Source organism: Diadema setosum, chromosome 20 (genome assembly GCF_964275005.1).
Source record: "Diadema setosum chromosome 20, eeDiaSeto1, whole genome shotgun sequence".
Taxonomy (NCBI): Eukaryota; Metazoa; Echinodermata; class Echinoidea; order Diadematoida; family Diadematidae; genus Diadema; species Diadema setosum.
The window spans coordinates 22,581,721-22,606,200 of NC_092704.1; the positions used below are offsets into that span (position 1 = coordinate 22,581,721).

The window sequence follows — 24,480 nt, forward strand, 5'->3', positions numbered from 1 at the left end:
GTGTGTGTGTGTGTGTGTGTGTGTGTGTGTGTGTGGATGTGTTGGTGTTTTCTTGTTTGTCTTATCCAAAAGAGTTTGCTTTATGATCGTCATGTGTCACCGCGCTGCAAAAATGCATGGTGGTCAGGTTGCTTTGTGTTTCTCCGAGTCCATGAACAGAGACGCCATACCTTAACTGCAGATATTGATGTTCATATAATATCGTCTGACTTGCACACTGCTGAAAGATCGGCTTTGAATATGGCGCTCCTGAATCTTCACACGAAGTTGTCGCTGTTGTCGACAATCTTTCTGGTCGTGGCGCTGCTGCTTGCCCACGCGACTGGTCTGGCGGAGTCTTGGCTAATAGCGTACATGAGTTTCGGTGAGCTTGAAAGTGCAATTTAAGCTGCTCAATCTCAGTCTGTTCTCTGCGGAAAGCCCAATCATGTAATCGCAGGGAAGTCACTTCTGTATAACATTGATCGAAATCAACAGCTCAGTTTCTATGATGTATTTCATAGTATCATTATGAAGTTCTGGTGATATCTTTTTTTTTTTTCATGCAGCCATGGTCTTACCTATTCCCCGGCCTCCCCAATTGAAGATCAGGACGACTATGTTCGCAAATGTACCAAAGATATTTATTTTCCGTTAGAAATTCAGAATGTTTATACGTGTAACGCTATGGACAAGAAACATGGAGGGTCTACGAGCTTACTTAATAACCGTTAGAATTATTACATAATTCAATCGATAGAAATCTTATCGTGAAAACAGCATGATATTATCTAATTTGCAGTGTTTGGAATTGCACTTGAACTACTTTTCCCCCATCTTTTTTCTTTTCACGATGTAAAAATGTTAAGATTTATCCTCCATCTTTTTAACCATCACGAATGAATACGAGGATGTGTTCCTGGATCCATCCCTGGTGTGTGTGTGTGTGTGTGTGTGTGTGTGTGTGTGTGTGTTTAATTTATATAAAAATGTGATTTCATGCTGTCAAAGTGGCTATTTGCCACTACAGGTTTCGATGAAGACATTGGTTTGCACAGGTTGATTTGTTTGTTTGGTAAGCCATGTCGTTATCTTTTTCTTCTTTTTTTTTGAAATTGACTTTTCAAGATATTTTTGCTCCTTTAACTGGTTGTTCCCGTGCTGTTTTGGGTAGAAAGAAAACGGCCACTCACTGTGGAGAGCGTTAATTTACAAGAAAGACTTATATATGGGGAAAAAAAAACTAGAAACAACTCGTGAATGAGGATTATTTAAGTATATATATTATGTGCTTTTATTGCAACTTGAATGGGTAGAACGGATTAGTATGCCAAACGTTTCTTTTGTGTGTGTGTGTGTGTGTGGTTGTCGTTTTTATGTACCACATGTTGCAACTGAATGTTGTCGGTTTGAGTTTTGATTGTACAAGTATGTACAGATTTTGATTGCATTGCATTTTTTTCTTCTTCTTCTTCTCTGCCATCTAGGTAAACTCAGGAATTTGTTAGTTTTTTTTTCTTTGCTAAAGTTTTGGTTTGTGCTCAGTGTAATAGGAAGAAGAGTATTGTGTCTTTCCAATCCTTTCATGAGGATTGTTGTGTATACCAAATCACCCTCCAGTGTGATTGTTGTGTCGGATTGGTTTTCGAGTGTTGCCTTGGCAACGCGGAGGTAGCCAGTAACGTGATTTTATATTGCTTATATCACGTGCATATAACGTAGATTCCACTGTTCTGTTTCTTTTTTTCCCCCTCTTTTTTTTTTTTTTTTTGGGGGGGGGGGTTCAGACTGTTAGATTAAATAAGCTTTCAACATTTTGTTTTAGGAATAGGAGGAGGGGATATAGAATATTTGTACTTTCATTATATTTATAATTGTCGGTATTTGAGTTTAGGAGGTTTTGGAAGACTAAGATCAATAATTAAGTGGGAGAGATAGGTGTGCGGGGAGTGGATGTCCTAGTTGTTTGCGTGAAGGTAAGCAGGTATACCATGCTTGGGATTATTGGTGACAATACAATAGATGGGTAACTTTGTGTGTGATAATTGTTTGTGACGGGATAGAAAGTATAATGTGGGAGGGGAGCGGTTTCAGAAATGTGTAGGTGTTAATTTTTAACGGATGTGTGGTAGAATAAGGATGAATAGGATAAGTTTTGTGTTGTCGGGGGTGGGTCGGGTACGGGTGATGTGAGTGTGTATTGTGCTGTGTGTGTGGTGGTGTGAAATGGAAGTGGTGTGTGGGATACCATCTTTTTTCTTGGTCTTTTAGTTGACTTGGCTTCAGTAGGGTACGGGTGAGTGGATGTGTGTTCTGTTGTGTGTGTGGTGGTGTGAAATTGAAGTGGTGTGTGGGATACCGTATTTTTTCTTGGTATACAGTTCAGAGGTCTGGAGGTAGTAGGTCTGAGTTATTTGCTCTGATTTATCAATATCATGTAGGTAGGATTTTCCCTCTCGGTTACGTTCTCGTAGATACCGTTTATCATACATCATGGCGGGTCTGAATTTAATTTCACTTAATGTGAGGGGGGTACGGGATCGAGTAAAGAGAAAGATGATTTTTGATTGGGTTAGAATGAGAAAGGGGGATATGGTTATGTTACAGGAAACGTACAGTACCCCTGATATTGAGGATGAGTGGGAAGGAGAATGGGGAGGACGTATCATTTTTAGTCATGGGTCAAATCGTAGTAGGGGAGTAATGATTTTGTTAGCCCCTGGATTGAATTTTAAGATTGATCAGGTTATGAAAGATGATGAAGGGCGTTTTGTGGTTTTAAAAGGGGATTTGCTAGGTTATAAACTGCTTCTGGGAAATGTTTATTTCCCAACAAGGGATAGGGTGCAAAGACAAATTGATTTTCTTGTGAATTTTAATGATTGTTTGTCAAATTTATATTCTATGAATTATTCGTTAATCTTGGGTGGAGATTTTAATGTAGTAATGAATAAAGATTTGGATTATATGGGTGTAAGTACTAATTTGAGAATGAGTGGTAGTAAGGAATTAGAGGGTTTTTTAAAGAAAATGAATTTGATTGATATATGGCGGAAACGGAACCCAGTGTTAAAGCGATTTACTTTTAGGCAAATCGCTCCGCTGGTTCAAAGTCGTTTAGACTACTGGTTTATATCAAAGGATTTGGAAAGTTCAGTAAGAACATGTGAGATTATATCATCAGTAGCACCTGCTCATTCTGGGATCTTTTTACAACTGAAATCTATTCGATATAATGAAAGTTATGGGAAGTCTTATTGGAAATTTAATAATAGTTTGTGTTTTGATAAGGAATTTGTACAGGGAATGAATGAAGAAATAAAAAGTATTGAATTACAGTGGTTGACGGAGTTTGATACTAAATCTTCTTTCTGGGATTTTTTAAAGATGAAAATGAGAAATTTTGCAATGAAATTTTCGAAGAAAAAATCAAAGGAGAGAAGATTAAGTATACAGCAATTGGAATATGAAATAGATATTTTGGAGAAAAATCTTCTGTCGTCTCCTGATAGTGGTGGAATTTTAAAGGATATAGAGAGTAAAAAAACGGAATTGAAGAAATTGTATAATGTGTATACGGATGGATTAAAAGTTAGGTCAAGAGTGGTCTGGTATGAAGAGGGTGAACAGAATCAAGAGTATTTTTAGCAGTTGCTCAAGTCGAATAAACAGAAAACGGTTATACGGGAAATGTGCGATGATAAGGGAGATGTGGTTAAAGAGAAGGATGTAATAATGCGATTGATTAGAAATTTTTATAGAAATCTGCATTCAGAAAATGAATCAGTGTGTGACGATTTCAGAGAAAGTGTATTTTGTAAAGACATTCCTCAATTAAGTGATGACAGTAAGAATTTTTGTGAAGGAAAAATTACTAAGGAAGAATGTTGGGAGTGTTTAAAAAGTATGAAATTAAATAAATCACCTGGGAATGATGGATTTACAGTTGAATTTTATCTTACATTTTGGCCACAAATAGGAAGTTTATTGGTTGAAGTTTTCAATGAAGCTTTTGAGAGAGGTTGTTTAGCAACGTCTCAAAAACAAGGTGTAATAACATTGATTGAAAAAGAGGGCAAAGATCCATTATTTATAAAGAATTATAGACCGATTACTTTGTTGAACACGGATTATAAGATGCTTTCTAAGATAATGGCAAAGCGAATAAAGGGAGTTTTATATGAGATTATTCATTTGGATCAAGTTGGTTATATAGAAAACAGGTATATTGGTGAGGCTTTGCGTTTGATAGACGATATGATTTTTTATTGTAATAATTATTGCGAAGAAGAGGCATATTTGATAGCAGTTGATTTTGAAAAAGCGTTTGATTCAGTCTCGCACAAATTCTTATTTAAGGTGTTAGAATTATTTGGGTTTGGTGAGTCGTTTTGTTCTTGGGTGAAAATCATGTATAATGGAATTAGTAGTTGTGTTATGAACGGAGGTGTTTCGACAGGTTATTTTGATATAAAGCGAGGGGTGAGGCAAGGCGACCCATTATCACCATATTTGTTTTTATTGGTAATGGAAATTCTGGCGCAGGCGGTGAGAAGGGATAATGGGATTAGAGGTATTCAGTTTGAGAATTTTGAGGTTCGACAAGTTTTATATGCTGATGACATGATTTTATTTGTTAGACATAGGTCATCAATTATCAGAATACAGGAAATATTTAAGGATTTTTATGAATTATGTGGTTTGAAGGTTAATATTGATAAAACAAAGGTAATGAGTATAGGGAAGAAAAAGGGAGAATATGAAAGATAACCCATGGGTAATGTTGTAACTGAAATAAAGATTTTAGGAGTGTATTTTGCATTGGTAAGGTCAGAGAAGAAATGAATTATAAAGAGATACTGAGTAAGATTAAAAGATTTTTGGGATGGTGGAGACAAAGAGATTTGACTGTAATGGGAAAAATATCTTTGCTCAAAACATATGCTCTGTCTAAATTATATTATGTTTCCTTATCAATAGAGGTTCCAAAGTGGGTAGTGGCAGATATTAATAAAATTTGTTTTGAATTTATATGGAATGGTAAAGATCGAAATTAAAAGGGTTATTTGTTATCAGGATTATAGTGAGGGCGGTCTTAGAATGACAAATTTTGAATTGTTTGTTAATAGTCAACGAATTATGTGGTTGAAGCGATTGTTATATGGTGAGAAGCTCATGGGATGGAAACTTTTTTTGATTTTATTTTTCGGACTGCGGGAGGAAGATTCATATTTTTGTGCAATTATGATATACGATTTCTAAAGTTTAATGTACCATTGTTTTATTTAGAAATTTTTAGGGCATGGCAAGAAATGGAGAATCACCGGAATTATCAAGAAGGCAAGATTAATCCAATTTTTTTTTAAATAATAAGGATTATTTGTGTAAAGGGAAAATGATTTTTTGTGAAAATTTATATAGGAAGAATATCTATTTAGTGAAGTAAATTTTGGAAAAAGATCGTATGAGATCAGCAGTATATTTTCACAGGTTAGGATTAGATAGTGAAAATATAGTTAAAGTTTGGGAAATAGGGGAGGTTGTTGTAAGAAGCCAGAAATTTGAGGGAAATATATATGATTTTTATTCTGTTGATAAAGAGGAATATAATATTTCTTTGAAAATTTTTGAGAATGTAATTTTATTGAAAGATGTTTCATTTAGAAAGGTGTATGAACTCTTTGATACAAATTTACAGCAATTGTATGTTTTACGAATGAAAGATGGCCAAAATGATTATTTGTTTTCGAAAAAGGAAATTACACATATATTTTTAAGACGAAGAATGACAACACTTCTAACAAAACTTAGGGAATTTCAGTATAAATTATTACATGGAGTTGTTTATACAAAGGAAAATCTTTTTGAGTTTGGTTTCGTTGCAAATAACCGGTGTTCTTTTTGTGAGCAATCGGTAGAAACATATAAACATTTATTTTGGGATTGTGTGTATGTTAAGAATTTGTGGCAGGAAGTGATAGATAGGTTAGAGATGGCAGATCTTCAAAATATAGAGTGGAGAGATGTTCATTTTGGTGTTACGGGGAGGGATCCAAAAGTAAAATTTTATAATACAGTAATTTTTATTTTGAAATATATCATTTTCAGATCTAGGTCGGAGGGAAAAATTCCTACTTTGGAGGAAATTTGTAAAAGAATAATAAGTTTTCGGGATGAAGAAAAAGAAATTGCTATAAAAAGAAATAAGTTGGGATTACATTTGCTGAAATGGGAAAATGTTTCTGAAACGAGAGCTTAAGTATTGTTTTGTTTTCTTTTTCTTTTTATTAGTACAGTGTAGTTATCAGTGGTGAAGGCAATATAATGTGTCATTGGCCGCGCGCGGGGAGGGTTAAGTTTTTGGTGGTGTAAAAGTTATAGGATTTTGTCCGCAGCTAGGAGTTTGATGAGTTTTGTTTGGTGAATTTGAATGGGTATTTGGAGCGGTATTTGGGTGCGGGCGGACGATGCTTTTCTGCATACGGCCATTACACGCTTGTATGTTGTACGTATCAATCAACATTTGGAAGTCGTTTTCATTTATAGGAAGGAAGGTGGTATCGCTTCGGGTGTGTTTTGTGTGTGGGCTGTGTGTGTATGTGTGTTTTTGGTGTTGGTGTGTATGTGTGTGGGTGTTTGGGGTGTATGTGTGTGGTGGTTGTGGATGTATGTGTTTGGGGTTGTGGTGGGGGTGTGGGATAGGTTTGAGTGCATCGGGGTTGGTGGGGATGGGGATTTGATTTTCAATGAAATGATTTCATTCTAGTTTTGCATAACGATTTTTTTTTGTTGCTTTTTTATGTATATACCCTTGTATATACCCTTATATACTCGATTTATAATCGAGTTGTTATGTTGAAGAGAGATGATTGGCAGTATAAGTATACCATAGTCAAAGATATATATATATATATATATATTTTTGTACTTGTCAATATTTTCTCGTGAAGAAATGGTCAGTAGGATTGATTTATAATCGAGTTGTTATGTTTGAAGGGAGATGATTGGCAGTATAAGTTGGTAATTGATTTGTCTTTTGAATGGCATTTGTACCGTTTTTATGTTCATGTTACACCCAGAATGGGTTGATTTATTATTGATTTGAATGGAATCAATAAAATATCATTGAAAAACAAAAAAAAAATGTGTGTGTGTGTGTGTGTGTGTGTGTGTGTGTGTGGATGTGTGGGTGTTTTCTTGTTTGTCTTATCCAAAAGAGTTTGTTTTATGATCGTCATGTGTCACCGCGCTGCAAAAATGCATGGTGGTCAGGTTGCATTCAGTTGTATTATAATTCACACGGTCGAATTTGTGCACACAGACGATCGGTTCACCGGTAGGCACACAAGGGCTTGAAAAAAAAAAATTGTCAATGATCTTTGATCTGCATGAATTCTGTTTGGTGTAAAACCATTAAAGTTCCAGTTTACCTTTGGGAGCAGTGATTTAAAAAATGTTCAAGATATCACATTTGATGCATATGTGTAGGTCTGTTGTATCATAAAACATCCTACCATATGAAATATTTGCCATAAAACCTAAAATATAAGGAGATATCAGGGTTTTTCTCAATAAACCGTAACTGTACACGGTTTAGTCTGGAAACATTTTTATTATAACTATTGTTCACATTTTGTGTATTTAACAACACTTAACATCGATTATACGGACTCAAATTTCGACAGTGGCTGTTTCTACCCCTAACTCACATTTTAGAACTATTCTAAAGCACTAATGCTTTCATCTGCAAATGGTAAATTATGCCTTTAACCGAATTTTAAGAAGCCATGATCACATTTCACACACACATACACACACCACACACACAATCAATCGTACGCAACTTTAAATGTTATCAATGGAGTCCATAGGCGCTCTTCATAATTTTACATTTTAGGGTCTACAACATAAATCGACAGCTCCATGCACAGATTTGTGGAAAAACTTGTGGTCCCTGAGCAGAGAAATTATTACTCTGAAAAAAATCTAACAAATTACACTGAACAAGGATGATGACAAAGAAGATTCACATATTATTTTAGAAATGTAGCAATGAAATTCAATTGTAATCCTACCGCTCACTCGACAATTTTAGAATGTATGGAGCATTCTTGTTTTGTTTTGCTTCCTTTATAGCCCCCATAACCCATGTATCCTTATGGTGAAGCTGCTATGTCAGCATCCTTGTTCATTGTGATTAGTAAAAAAAAAGATTCAAAACGTTCATATTCCTTATCCCAATTACTATAAATTATAAAACTCTGTACCCAGTGTCACCACTTCACAGATTTTCAAAGGTAAAAGTCTGAAAGTACATATATTTAGACGGTAGAAGGGCCTTTACCAGATCGTCCACCGCGGAGACTGCGTTTGTTTTGTTTTGCCCCGATTCTTGAGAGATTTTTCTCTCATCGAAGGCAAAGGTTATCGCTTCCGGCCACCCACCAAAGTGTATCGGATCACAGTCCGATGAATCTGACTTGTATTGGACGACTATCAGGTCAGTGTCAGACATGTCGGGCGGTGATCCGATGACGCAAGATCGTCCGATGAGGATGACGCGCGACATGTCTGACACTCACCTGATAAATGACCGATGAAGTAGGATACATCAGACTGACCGATACAATTCGGTTGATGTCCGGAATCAACAGACTAGGCGAGCCTTGCGCCTCTTTGGTTCCCGATCTACCACTTCCAAAGGTTCTAGTAGTTGTAGTATAATATATTTTATGTTTATATACTCTAGGGTTCTACCACAGATTCATCCAATCTTTTCGTTGTTGTGTAATTTTCTCTTTCACACCCTCTTTCTCTCTCTCTCTCTCTCTCTCTTTGGCTCTTTGTTAATATCCCCTCTCTCTTTTTCTGTCCAGCGCTCACTGCTCTTGTTGCTACCTGTCTGTCTCTGCTATTTTTGATTCTCCTCGCTCTTGGCCCTGCGCCCAATGACGGGATAAAAACCACTCTGTGTTGTTTCTTATCGTCCATGGTGGTGCTCTTGCGAGGGAAGATCGCCCTCTATCGTCTGCAGAAGCACTGGAAGAATCCTCGCCGAGCCCAGGATCGCCTCCTCAGACACATTCTCCGTGAAAATGGCAACACGGAGTACGGCAGACGATACCGACTTCGAGACATCAAGGACAGAGAAGAGTTCAGAGCTCGCCATCCACTCACAACATACGAGCACTACCGTCCTTTCGTTGAAAGGGAGATTAATGGCGAGAGAAACATTATGACCCGAAAGTTCCAATCCAGTTACGTCAGGACTTCCGGTACGACTGGTCACAGCAAGATGATCCCTTACACGGATAGATTCAGGTTGTTCGTGAATTGCATGGATATTCTTTACGCCACTGCTCGAATGGAATGCCCTAATCTGGGGATATATAATAAGCAGCTATACCACTATGTAGCCCCTGTAGTCTCTGCAACTAAAAATGGCGTTCCCGTCGAAAGTATCATGACTATAAGAGAGGACACAAGGTTGTATTACACCACTCCTCCAGCCGGTTTTCGCATACATTCCTACAAGGTTGCGAATTATATCCATCTCCTTTTTGCACTGAGTGACGAGAATCTCGGCTCTATCTGCACCATATTTCTGAGCACGCTCGAGAGCATGATAAAACAAGTTGCCCAGTGGTGGGAAAACATCGTCCACGATATCGAGCACGGAACCATTAGTGAAAGACTCGATCTCCCAGACGACATACGATCGGCACTGACAGTTGAACTTCATGGAGGCGACAGACAGAGGGCGCTCGAAATACGACAACAGTTTGTAGTCGGATTGGACAATATCTTGCCAAGGGTGTGGCCGAAACTCAGAGTGATAATATCAGCGGACAGCACTGGAATCTGGCCCAAAATAAGAGAGAAATATGCAAGAGGTACAGTGATGCATCTTTAAAATGACTTTCCCTAATCATTCGTTATATATTGGTCATTATGTCTTGTTTGGTATCTTCAAAGACTACCGAATGTGGCTATGTTAGTCGGTTTTCAGTCCATCCTACAGGTCATTCCAATATCGTTGTCACGACTGAAAAAAAAAAATTGTCCAGTAGTCTGTTAATGTCTGGTCAAGCGTAATTTTCAGGTTGTATGTATACTATCTGAATTCTGTGCCGAATTTCCGAGTAAATATCTTCAAGGTAAAGGTCGATCATGATCTTGAGTGAAACGCATGATGTCATTCAGTATGGCCGAGCGTGATTTGTCGGTTGTTGAATGCACTGTCTGAAGTTGGGCGAAATTCCCATGGAAAAGTCTTTAAGGTGAAGGTTGATCATCTCGAGTGAAATGTAATGCCAGTCCGTGAACAGGGGGTATGAAATGTGTAAACACTTACCACAAGACAGGGCTTAAAGCCGAAAGACAGGAAAAAAAAAATACTGATGTTGGGTTAAAAATGTCAAAGGTGTCATTGCCAACCGCAACTCCACGAAGAATATCTTATAACATGAATGATAAAACATGGTGTCATTGGTAAAAGTAAAGCGGAAAATATGTAAATGTTCAGAGAGCTTCAACCATCACTCCTCGCAGGGACGTACTTCCCACCTCCCTGCTCCAATACTTTCATTAAAACGTACATGAACGTGCCATGATGCCCATTAATTATGATATCCGGAAGTGACTGCAAAGGAAAGTGAAAACATTGAAACTTCATCAGTGTTCACAGTCGAAAACATCTTGTTCTATCAACAACATGTAAATAATCATCATTCTATTAGCTGAGGTACTTTGCCACAAGAAAATTATATTCTGCCCAACAAAGGGTTATGCCGGGGGGGGGGGGGGGGGAGGGGTGAATGTTCAAAATTTGAGAATTCGTCAACTGTATCTCTGAAGTGTTAACACTTTGTTCATGAATGTAAGCAATGGTTATGGTATCTTGTTTAAAATCCAAAAGCATATAACATTTTTCGCAGTAGCTACTTGAACATCTACAGCTTAAAAATTCACTTTGACTACCACTACCAGGCATTTCCTTGGTTTCCAGTGGATACGGAAGCTCAGAGTCGATTCTCATGGGAATCTCCATTTGGGCGTGGGACGAGCGACCGGATCTGCTCTTCACTCCTACCACAAACTTCTTCGAGTTCATCAAACTGCAGAACACGTACGTATACTATATAGCCTTACCCTTGTTGTTGTTGTTCCGTGAGCAGAGTAGGCCCTACAGGTGGCAATAGATCAGACGGTATGAGCTTCTAGAGATGGAGTAAAAGTAGAGAAAATTTGGTTGTGGACTGCTGTAATGTTTTGCAGTGTATGATAATTCACTTCCGAAAAAAAAAAAAACCACAATGGTATTTCAATTCTAGTATAGTACGTGACGAGTACAGTAACTGATGAAGGTTACAGACTTTCGGCGATTATTTCAAATTGACCACTCGATTTAAAAAAAAAAAAAAATGTGTATAGCAGTATGAATGAAGCCGTTTTGTTTTGTTTTGTTTTGTTTTCAAATAACGATTTAGTTTCAGAGTTTTGCAAAATATGTTGTTGCTGGTTTTTTTTTTTTTTTTTTTTTTTTTTTTTACTTTACGCAGCCATGAGAGTCAGCCTGAAACGCAGTTCCTAGACGAGCTCGAGATTGGCCAGGAGTACGAGGTCGTGATTACCCAGGCCTGTGGACTCTATCGATACAGAATGGGAGACATCATTCGAGTCACTGGTTTCCATGACAACTGTCCCTCATTTCAGTTCTTGTACCGGTCAGTGGAAATAGATTTACACTCTTTGTAACTTTGTGACGAGTGTAACCATCAGCGAGATAGAAATATCTCCCATTAGTGTGTATCAAATAGGCGTAAATGGTCTTCAGTTTTTCGTCGTGTACAGAACGCATCACGGTCATCATAATAATCGTGATTTTTTTTTTTGACATTAACTTTCACGATTTCGTCAAACGGTTAGCAGTTCAACAGAAGCTCAGTACTTATATATTAGATATTCCGTGGTTTTATCCAATTTGACGTTGGCTTGGCTTTTTTTCGGGGGGGGGGTGGAGGGAGGGATGGGGTTACATTTAATTCCGTATTTTTTTTTTTGTACTATTGAGATGTTCTTTGTGATCTTATTGATGAATAATATGCTCGCGTACAAATAATATTTCAGGAATGTACAGTCTTATTTATCAGTGAATGATCAATATGAATGCGGATATTAGTTGGTAATCCTACTGTAAAAACGCATTGCGCCGTTGTTGAGCCATTACATAAACAAGTATGCAGTGGGATGATAGCCCGGCATATTTGTATTCAAGCTGCTGGCCAGAAGCTGTGCCTGGATTGTTTTAATCATCTGTCAAATGGTTTTTGATGGTTTAACCCTATTTCGAGGGTGCTGAGTCCGAATCTGGATGACGCAACTTTTTCATCCCGGGAGGGCTTCCCGTCCGGATAGAAGAGTTCGGACTGTACTCAAGATGGCCGCCAAAAATTGACATTTCAGTGTGCTTTATTATAAATGGCAAAATATTTGATGGTTTTAACCTGTTTTGACAGTGCTGAATTGGAATCTGGATGAGGCAACTTTTACTCTTAAATGAATCCCACAAGGATTGGAACAATCATCCCCCAGCATTCCCACTGATTCACACTGATCAGTTACTAGCCATCCCCTTAAAATTAATTGATGGTTTTACCCTTTTTCGTATAGATTCGGGATTCAAATCTGGTTGATGGAACTCTAGCATCCTTGAGAGTATAAAGAGAGATCTTAAAAACCATGGATATCTTAAAACCCTGAACGAAGCCCAAGTTTCATCAACCAACCTGGCATTCAGCGCCCTGGAAAGTGGGTAAACTCCTCAATTTCCTTTTAATGTATTCACCATTTACAAGGAAATACCGAAGTGGTCATTTCAAGTTTTAGCGACCATATGCACGTAACCGCCCCCCCCCCCCCCCAATAAAGCCAGAAATGCATCAACCAGACTCAGATTCAGCACCAGGAAAAAAAAATATTCCTATTATCTTTATTTATCAATTTGTAACCATTAAGAAGGAAATGATTATTCAAATTTTCAATTTTGGCTGGCATTTTGGATATCTCAGTTGCAAGGCCCTCAGAGTCAAGGGTGTAAGTGTTGCTTTATCCAGGTTCAGCCCGATATATAGAAAATAGAGCCTACATGGAAATTCAAGTTTTTGGCGTCCATCATAATTATAATTATATTTATTTATTCAGTTACTTATTTCTAATGTTTTGTCAGGGAAGCCCATTCATCAATAAATAGTGGTCTTCCATTGAGCCCTGAATAACATTGATGAACATATGTACGTTTAAATAAATAGCAAGACGTACATACAGAAAAAAAGATACTGAACATTGCAACGGAACATTAAAAAAATTCAGTATACATTAATTGATTATGCCACGTCAAAGGTTTAGCAGAATGCCGAATTAATATAAATTAAATTTCTTTTGTGCAGGAATGATTTAATAGATATCATGGAATAAATTTGCTTGTGTTACTTACAAATAAAAACTTTGTTTAAACAATCTTAATGTGAAAACATGGAAGTAGCTGATCTGCAGGGCCCCGTTGCAAGAAAATTGCAATCAATTGCAAATAATTGCTAATTTTGAAACAACCATTCTGATTGGCTCAGGGTCTGCCCTATTAAGAAGACATGCATGCAACAATGATTTTGATTGGCCAGTGACAATCAGTTACAAGTTGCGTTTAAACGCAAAGTTTCTAGCAACGGGGCCCTGATTGGATCTAGTTTGTTCCATTCTAATAAAGAAGATACGATATTGTAACGGCGACTTATATTTGTCGACTTATATTTGTCGACTTATATTTGTCGACTTATATTTGTCGAAGATGGGCAGAATAAAATTCCTATTCTTTGAAGGTCCCAAAATAAAGTCCCGCTATTTGTTGAAGTTCATTGTCGAAGGATGCCGAGGGTCAGATAGAAATTACAGTCATCAGGCAGAAATCACGGTTAAAGAAGTTTATTATGGTGAATCACTCGAACACATTTACAGGGATGGATTTTGAGGATGTCTTGCCCGGCATGTGAGGTACGATGCGGTGAAGGAGTTACGAGTAACTAATGCAATAAGCTAACAAGACTGGAGACCGTTTCTGGACTGGTTGACTCTTTATCTCTTTCGTTGGTTATTCTCTCGCTGTTCAAACACGAATTTTACTCTTAGCTGACAAAGTCTTCACTCCATCTCCCAAGCAAGTGAAGTGAACTCTAAGATAAGCATAAAGTCTGGATTATATACCGCTTTCAAACAAGCTCCTCTTGTTCGAGAGAGAGAGAGAGGACCAGTCATGAAGGTCACGAGAAAGACATTTATCGCGCTGCGGAGTATATGGGAGAAGGACGTCTTTGAGCACATAGATGAGGAGCTCAAAGTCATAGGCCAGGAGAGGATAAAAGGACAGGAGAAAGTCAAGATGAGAGGCAAGAACAAAGGGGATGAAGGACAGTGAGAGTCAAGGGCAAAGGGAGCAAGCACAAAGGGCTGAAGGACAGTGAGAGTCAAGGACGTAGGGAGCAGGCTGAAAAGGCTGAAGCTAGGGCAGTGAGAGGCAAGGGCGAAGGGTAAGGGCGAGGACTCTGAAAGTCAAGACAAAGTTGAACTTAGGAAAGCAAGGCAAGAGATCTGAAAAACAAAGCAAAGTCAAAGTGAGAAGGGACAAAACGAAAGTACTGAAGGTGAGAGCAAGGTCAGAGAGAGGGAAGCACATAATAGACATGTGAAGGTCAGAAGAACAAGTGAGCCCCAGGTCAAAGTGGTGAGAGGGTAGAATAGACTTGTGAAGGTCAGAAGAACAGAGGAAGATGAACAAAGAGAAAACCCCGCTGTATGCAACGCAATTGAGATTGGGATAGCTAAAATTTGCAATAGCGCTAGCGAGACATCCTTTACATAGAATTGTACAATAATCACGAAAGCAAGGAAAAACATGTAATGCTTTATACATAATGTTACATCAAATATCTGAACCAAAATGCGTGACAATTTCATATTCATCAAGAGTTGCATCATCCAGGTTTCGATTTAGCACCGTTGAAACATGTTAAAACTATTTCTTCCTTTTTCGATTTTTTTTCACCATTTATAAGAAAATATTTCGAATTTTAGATTCTAAGTATACAAAACTCATCAAGGAAGTAAGATTTGCATGACCCAGATTTCGATTCAACACGGGCGACAGGTCTTCGAAGTAGGGTAACCCACCACTAAATGACTTTTAGGACTGTAAAACAAGGTTAGGCCCAAAATCTGACTTAGTCAACCAGACTGGTTTAGAATGTCCAGTTGTCTTCGTCCCCATACAATGCAATGTAATCAACGCATGTATTTTGTTCGCTTTGCTCTTATTCTCGATTTGAATTTGGAGTTAAAAGAGTTCACAGGTTTTCATTTTGACTGATTTGCGGCTAATTAAAGTCATGGGTAATCACTGCGATTCTGCAATGGCGCTGACTGAAGATGATAAGCAAAATAACAACAACAGCAGCAGCAGCAACAACAATAAAAACATTTTAAAAAATACCATTTGATGAAAGACGTTATCCTGGTTGGTTGGTATAATAATGCTTTTTCTTACCCTACCTATAAATCTCAATCACACGTAATATTTAAGCTTCTTGTGCCCTGGTCTGAAATACGCCTGTGTCAAGATATAAGGAACAAAAAGATTAAGCCTAATACCCACAGTAAATGTACACACTTGTGGTCCCCTTCACCATTTACAGCAGCGATTCTTAGCTTGCCATTAACTCATCGGTAATTTTCGGTGCTGAAAAGCCTGTTTTCTTTTTTGTTTGTTTCGTTTTTCTGTTTTTTGTTTTTGTTTTGTTTTGTTTTGTTTTTACTGAGCAAGTGAATGATTTGCCATTAGAACGCTAATGTTGAATAAACAATGGCAAAGTCCAACATTCGGAAAAGTTTTTTCTCCGAATGTGTTTCCCACAATGAAGCCGATCTAACCATTCTTGATTACACATTTGTGCGTAGTTCTCCCGACTTGTGTGAGAATGTCGATTGAACATTGCTATGGGCCAGTAACAAACACGAAGAACGGGCGACTTAATCAAATGCGAACAACGCAAATATTCCAATAATCACGGGAGGAGGGGGGGGAATGTTTCTAAGGAGGGTTGAGGGCTGCATTGAGTTGGAGTCAAATTTGTTCTCTTTCCTATCTCCTTTCTTTCCCTTTCAATTCTTTCTGTTGTTTGTCGCTTTGTGCACGCACGCACGATTGTGTGATGTGTGTGTGTGTGTGTGTGCGCGCGCATGTGTGTGTGCGTGTGTGTGGGTGCGTGTGTGTGTGCGTGTGTGTGTGTGTGTTGACTTCTTTTCTGAGGACCTACCCGCACTTTTAGAATGCACACGTCTGTAGATTCCCACATCACACATTTTTTTTTTTTTTTAATGAATAAATATGGCGTACTTTCAAAAATTTCATTTTCTATACGGGTTTTTTAATTATTTTCTTATCGATCAATATGTAGATAATACATGTAGTCCCTATGTTGCAATTTGATGGCTAGGAAATCTAATACTAGTAGGCCTATACGAAATTAAAAGCAAATTGTTATAAAGGCAGACAACTCGGTCTTGCCCTTTATAGAGACCAGATGTCACGTGATGCAGATTTATAATCTAAATTATACAGATTTATTATCGACCATTCCCATCACCATGTGTCCCTCTGTAACTTTCACATTCTGTCATTTTCAGTCTGGGCCTAGTACTGAATTTGCGATACGAGAAGATTGATCAGGGCGTCGCACTCCAGGCATTTCAGGCCGCCTTGGAGCGCTGGCCGGGCCGGGTCAAACTGACTGAGTTTGCTGCTGCCGAGAGTACTTTGCTTTCAGAAACATGCACTGGTGAGTAGAATAACATATAGTTGGGTTTATTACCCTCTGACATGTTATTTATTTATTTATTTATTTTTTTTTTTGCTAACAACCATGAGTCAAGATGGGCTTTATGAAGTTGGTAATGTGTCATTTACTCCTTTGTTGTGAGTCTTTTGCGTGACTCTTAGACGCCACTTTTTTAATACTAATAATCCTTTATTAGATGACTCCCTTGTTTAAAAAGGAGTTTCTGTAAATGCTGAACATTTTCTGATTTTTAACTTGCTTTCCACTCTGATCCAGCCTTTGAAAGGGACGAACTTATGCCTTACTATTTAATCTTCGTGGAGTTGGAGTTCCCATCTGGAAATGAATTGTATGAAGAGATCACACAAGACCTCAAGGCAATGGTGAGTGTCCTCCTAACGTCTTTTTCTCCTTTCTTTTGATATGATAGTCAAAGTTCAATAATACGACACACAATTTACCCTCCTAGAACAAGAGTGAATTTCCCCTATCATACACATGTTTACCCACGGTAATCAATAGTCATTTCCACACAGCCTTTAGATGTTTTCCTTTGTATCCAAAATAGCTCATGTAATGATTCTCATGGAATTTCCAATACTATCAAAACCCATGTGGACAGTTAACCCTGTATACTGAAAGAAGACATGACACAGTTCAAATCACCGTGGCTGCGATGAAAACATCGAAAAATGCCAAATACATTGGTGCACATCATCTATATTGCCATTTTCATAGGCTATCCCGAGGTCACACTTTACACAATACTGAATGGCATTAGAGAAATATAACAATAATAATTACTTGTATAGAATTATATACAAGTTGTACTGTCATGACTCGTGCTTACTGCACTTTACTGTGTTTCTTCAGCCTCACATGTGATCGATCTTACTGCATCCGTCTACTGTATACTCTCTACATTATATTTTGCAAGTCATTCCAGGTCGTACCATACTCTCGTCTACCTATTGCACAAATTAGTAAATATCTATTTCGCTGTTCACCGTGTAAGATACATTAGATGCAATCTGGTATTCAAATGCTTGTATTCGTGCAACCTAGAATACCATTTCGAATAATTTCTAAGCACTTCCCTACTTTAACACAACGACTTCGAACTCCCTGAAACCGTAAAATACCGTTCATTATGGAAGAGTCAGAATGGGCTAATTTTCTACCATTGATATTTTTCTGTGTATGGAGCTTCACATTATTATTAAGAATGAAAAAAAAAAGTAATGTAACTTTCTCTTTAGCAAAAATGCGGTTCCATCACTATCCCTGGTTCCAGAGAGTGAATATTCTTTGATATAATAATTCATTCATCAGTCTAGCAATGAATCAAAGTATCGATTGGATAATCAATCAGTTGATTGCATATGACTGTCCGACATTTATTGCTTGGTCCGTGAATATAATGAGTACATTTATCATGTTTATTCATTAACAATGTTTGTTTACTTCACTGTTCCGCACTCATTAAGTCATCCATCAGTTCATTGGTTTATCTATTTGCCGTTTCATCTTTGACTCGATGTGCTTTTTACTGACAGCTCGATCAGGAGCTGCGTGACCGCAATAGCGACTACGACCGGCTGCGCCGGGAAGGTGCCATTGCGCCCCCTCGAGTTCACATCGTGAAACCTGGAGCGTTCGAGGCGTTGAAGGACCATATTTTGGCCAACACCAGCACCTCTGCTAACCAGTACAAAGTACCGCGCAAACTACGGTCAGAAAGCCTGGTTGAGTTTTTACTTCATGAAATCATGTGATTGTGTGGGCCACACGATGACCCTAATTACTGTTCTGATGACAATAGAAAATAAAAATATAGTGAAGACTAGACTTTATCAGTATAACTTTTATGTATAGCCATGATATGAATCATATTATAGGGGCCTATACTCTATCTGCTGAATTTAAAAATCAAATTACCTTGAAACATATGAAGAGTTTGTTCGCAAAAACCGATAAGTCCATATTTGCAAAATGGAGATATTTGCGATTAAAGGTCAAGAAAGATAAAGAGAACTAGAGAAGCACTCTGAGAGCGCAAACTTCCGCCAAGCATGCAGCTCATTTCCACCACTGATCTTGTTCTTCCATAGAGATATCAGTGATTTTCACCCATACGTACTTATAGCATTGTGTGCTGAAAGCCGGTGTCACAGGCGATCCGTTCCGGCCAGTCGATAAGTTCCGCCGGAACTTATCGGCGGACTTTGGCCGGTATATCAGATCCCCCAGATCCAATCGGCGGGATTTTTGCCTCACCGCCGATAAGATCCCCCACCGCCGATTCGATCCGGGTCTCTACCGTACAATGTATACAAAGTGGTAATGGGGAAACACCCCTTCAGTAAAATGTACTCTTCCAGTCTCCCACAACAGCCAATGAACTTCTCCAAATCTCTCTGACCAGCCAATCGAACGAAGTTGCCAATTTGAAACCCGGACTACAAAGCGATTCCCTTTTTTTTCCTCCCTTATCTCTTTCGTCGTCATTATGGCCATGGTACAGTCACAGAACTCTGCTCTGTAGAGTTCTGCACGATGTGACGTCGGTCATGCCAATCTCTCTGATTTGAATCATTTTGAACAAAATAACCGAATGAGTTAAGTAATCGGGATGTTCGGCATGCTTCATGTTAACTACTGTAATACAAGGAGCTTCATATTAAACATACGTATGAGCTCAAATAGTCCACCTTCATTTTAATGTCTATTTCAGGGCACAGAGTCTAATCATTTTAGTGCGATATAACGACCAATATAAACGCCAACGTCATACATGCATGTTCGTTTGGTCCTTTATTTTTTCAGTTGTAACAGCTAAAAATGATGGGATGAATTTTGTTTTTGTGTGTTCAGTTGTCTTTATTATATCTTGTGTCCGTGTGTATGTGCATATGAATGTGTGTGTGTGTGTGTGTTTCTCTTTTGGGGAGGCGGTCTATCTATACACAGAGATTACTTCAAACAGGCAAGGTATTCTAAAGGGATACAGTATAGTTTTGGTTGAGATGGGCGATTGAAAATATTGAACGTTATATGGCTTTATGATGTTGCTACTTACTTTGGAGTAAAGTAAATACCATCTTCACCAATTCGAAATTAAATTTTGTTGCTTTTTTTTATACGCACTGTAGTTACATATATCTCAGCAATTTGAAACTAATTTGTGTAAAATGAACTCTGAATTCCTAAAAGAATTGAATGGTGTTTAGTATTGCAGGTTTCTCATTATTTGTTTGTTCTGAACATCATCTTATAGTCAAAACTGTACCATCCGTTTAATCTTGAATGCCTTCCCTTTTCATGATAGGGACTGCGGCCCCCTCAAAAAAAAAAAAAAAAAATATATATATATATATATATATATATATATCTTCTGTTAAAAGGGGATGGCTAGTAACTGATCATTGGGAATCAGTGGGAATGCTGGGGAATGATTGTTCCAAGCCTTAGGGGATTCATTTAAGAGTACATTTTTTGTTCTGTGAAAATTATTTGCTTCATAATGGTCTCATATTCAAGTAATGAGCAGTTTAATGTTTCCGGGTTATCATGCCTGTACAATAACGGGGAATTAAACAGCACATTACTTGAATATGAGACCGTTCTGAAGCAACAATAGATAATGTACTCTTTAATGAATCCCTCTAGAATTGCAACAATCATCCCCGAGCATTCCCACTGATTCCCATTGATCAGTTACTAGCCCTCCCCTTGAAAGAAATTAGAGTGCATGCAAAATATGGGGTATCACAAACTCACGTAAATTTTTGACTACCCTATAGCTTGAATATCCAAACAGTGCACCTATGTCCGAAATCTGGTGTTCCACAGAAAAAGTTACATTTTCTCTTCGTGAACATTAAGTTTCATTTATACATGTACATACATTTTTAATGGAAATACATATTACATGCACATGTAGAAGGTGTGAAGCCAACCGTGGCGATGGGATAGACAGAAATTAAAAGAGATAAGAAAATGAAAAACAGCTGTAGTAAACTACATGTAACATGAATTGACAGGAAACAGACAGAAATATGGCTTAATGTACCCCAAAATGGAATCTTTATGAATAAAGATTAAAAAAGGTAAAAGCGGTAGGCTAATAGAGAGAAAAAAAAAAAAACCCACATAGAATTAAAAATAAAGAATAAAGAAGAGATTGAAAGTGCGAAGGAGAAAAATAAGGAGAAAAGTAAACAAAGGAAAATGTTATTCATCTCGAGTTATAATAGCCTTAAATCAACAGCTCTAAATAAAGAAATTTTAATCCATAAATGTCTCATTATGGCATACGGGAGAAGGCCTTGGAGTGGTTCAGGAGAACCGAAAAACAATATTCTCTGAACGAGAATAACTCAAGTTTCAATTAATGTGTCGTCCCTCATCAGGGTAATATAAATTAGGTCCTTTACTTTTTATAGTTTATATCAATGACTTCTGCAAATCATCTGACATTATCTCATTTATGCATTTTGATGATGATTCAAAATTTAATGTTTTCTTTTTCTCATCAAAACCCAGTTACTCTCGTAGACACCGTCAACTCTGATTTGAAAAAAAAAGTAACTCAGTGGATAAGATCTTCATAAAACCTTCAGAAAATTAAGTATACACTTTTTAGTAAATCCTTATAAATATTAAGCACAAATATTATTTTGATGATACTCGATTAGATCGTGTATCCTATGTAAAATTTCTTGGTATCACAGTAGATGAAAAACTTTCGTGGAGGCCTCATGTTATTAAAATAAGTGAAATGATTACGCGTAATATTGGTATCACATTCAAACGTCTTCTTTGTTAACATTGTATTTTCTTAAATATTACCTTATCTCAAATACGAAATTTTAGCATGGGGCAGCGCCCATCAAATTTTATTAGATAAATTATTGTTATTGCAAAGAATTATAGGCCCTACTTCGTATTATCTGTGGGGTTTCGCCACTCAGATTCATTATTCCTCAAAAATATAAGATTTAAAAAAATAAAGATTTGTTTCTTTTTCAACTGGGTCAATTCATGTTCATCTACAACACAAATGCTCTCCCCAATAGTTTTAATTCAATGTTTCCACGAAATCAATGGTTTCATGATCATCCTACCTGGCGGTCTGAGTTTCATCTGCCCCTTTTGAGAACCTTTAGCTCAGAATACATTTATATACACCGGCTCTAAATTTTGAAATTCCTGAAGTTCTGAAAAAAAAAAAAATCTCCATCATTATACTCTTCAAGCGTTATTTTTTTCTTTTCAATTCTGGCTGAGATATTTATTTTTCATTATCTATACAGTATAGGTTACAGCAAATAAAGATTCATCATCAGTAACACCCTAACGCAATGAAAAAAAAAATCACATTATAAAGACGCTAACATGAAATTAGGCATTTCATTTCCATAATTTTTCCACAGCTGCATGCAGTCACCACTACTGCTGTCCGAAATACATCCTCAATTATCAGGCAATAATTGAATAAACTGAGGCTGGATAGAACACTGATGGTTCTTTTCTACAATTCCTTTATCCAATCTATTGTCATGTATAACTTGATTTGTTTTTATGGCAATCTTACACAAAAGGACAAGGCTAGAATCGATAGACCACGAAAGTGGCAAAAGATCACTGGGTTGGAATTGCTAGTGGTACAGGATTTGCACGTGGAAAGAATGATGGTCAAAGTAAACAAGATAATGACCGATTTAACACACCGTCTGTACGGTTACTATTGCCTGAACAGATCAGGTATCAGACTCTGTCCTCCTCGCACAAAGCGTACCCGTTTTAGAAGTGCTTTTGTCCCGGATTCCATTCACACGTATAATGCCAGAGTAATTAGATAAGTTGTTATGATTAGTTTTTGGTGTATTTATTATTATTATTATACTCCCGCATATCCAAAGAGTATAAGAAGGTATATAGGAATTGTGTGTGGTTGGTCGGGAGGTCGGGCGGTTCGTCGCAAAGTCTACGTCGGCACTTTTCTACAGCTCTGAATTAATTCTGATGACATCTGGGGTATATGGTGATATTGAGTGATTATCTTTATAAGTTGAAGTAATTATTGAGTTCAAATTTGGTGATTATGAAAGTGAGGTGTAGATTTGTAGGATATATGTTTCTCGTGTGCGTTTGATAGAGAAAGTATTGTTATGGTAATTGTATTTTTTTTTAAATATTTTGTGGAGTGAATTATTCCCACAGTATTTAAGTTATCTAATTTTAAATTTGGAATATGTAATGATTTACATTTGGTGTACATTTGGTGATTTACGTTTGGTGATTTTATATATACACATTTGGTGTTAATTTGATAAGGCGCTGCCATGGTAATGATAATATATACATTATGTATATATATATATATATATATATATATATATATGAATTTTTTGGAGTTGATTATACAAGTATATTTGGATATGTAGGTGATATAATTGTTTGGTGTATAATGATGATGTATGAAAGGATATTATCAAATATATTTATGAGTGGAATAACTATATGAAAGTGATATACAGCTGTATATTAATAGTTTTTGTATACATGTAGTTGTAAATGTCGGGTTAATGTATTATGTTATTATGGTGCTTCGTTACTGTATGTTAATGTGAGTGAGTTTCATTTTGTACTCTATGACATGTCTTGATTGTGGTGTTCCTGGGATGTATTGAATGTTTATTTTGTTGCGATATCCAATGTATAAAGAATTTCCAGAGTGGACAATTTAAATAATCAATCAATAAATCTCCTCTTCCGTTTATTCTGTTCAGCGTGTATAGGCATTCGAGCTCTCTCTCTCTCTCTCTCTCTTTCTCTCCTTCTTCCTTTGATTTTGTTTTTGCTCTAATCCTTTCATTCGTATATTCCCCTCAGTTTTGTCATGTCATGTTGTTGTGTCTCTGTTGTTTGTTTCATTTTGTCTCATTTTTTTTTTTGCATTATGCACTACGTACTTGTAATTATAATAAGTATTTTTGAAGATATTTTAGAGTGGTCTAAAATCTACAAGCAATGCTTTCTAGTGGACCTCTTAGTTCTCATTTTTACCCTGCAAACATAACTTTGTAATTCTAGTATGTGTGCATATCTTTATTAGTTTGTTAATTACCACTGAATGTCATACTTTGTAATGTATATTTGCTTACGATTGCATTTTTGATTTACTTTGTGTTATGTTTTGTTGAAAGAAAAATGAGAATAAGTAAATGAAATGAAATCCACATGCATAGCTCCATTTTAGTCCCCTGCATACACATTAACAATTTGTTTGCAGACTATTAGACCAACATTCTTTTTTGTTTTGAAGTACAGGTGAACAATCATTTTCTTATCAGAACAAAGCTCACTGAAAAAAAAAATATCCACGCTGTACCCTACCAGCAAAACCTCCCTCTCTCTTTCTTCCCACTTCAAGCAGTCTCTGATAAATGTAGGACCTATAACTTAGTATTATCATGCTCTTTCGTTGAAGTATTCTTTGAAGTTTTGTCTATAAATAAAGGCTAATCGCACCACACTGTGCAACGGCTCCAGATGATCGACTCGTACGTTTTGTGCATGCTATTTAGCTAATACATTGTAGGCCATACAG

The 24,480-nt window shown here is 37.1% G+C and overlaps 1 protein-coding gene across 1 annotated transcript; it reads left to right on the forward strand.

The window, feature by feature from the left end:
- The first annotated feature begins 240 nt into the window (after window positions 1–240).
- LOC140243512 (uncharacterized) lies at window positions 241–18,640 on the forward strand. The gene is made up of 7 exons (XM_072323182.1): window positions 241–364; window positions 8,856–9,872; window positions 10,969–11,107; window positions 11,541–11,705; window positions 16,714–16,865; window positions 17,142–17,248; window positions 18,422–18,640. Exons 1-7 carry the CDS (start codon window positions 241–243, stop codon window positions 18,638–18,640), a joined length of 1,923 nt encoding a protein of 640 aa, XP_072179283.1.
- The last annotated feature ends 5,840 nt before the right edge of the window (window positions 18,641–24,480 follow it).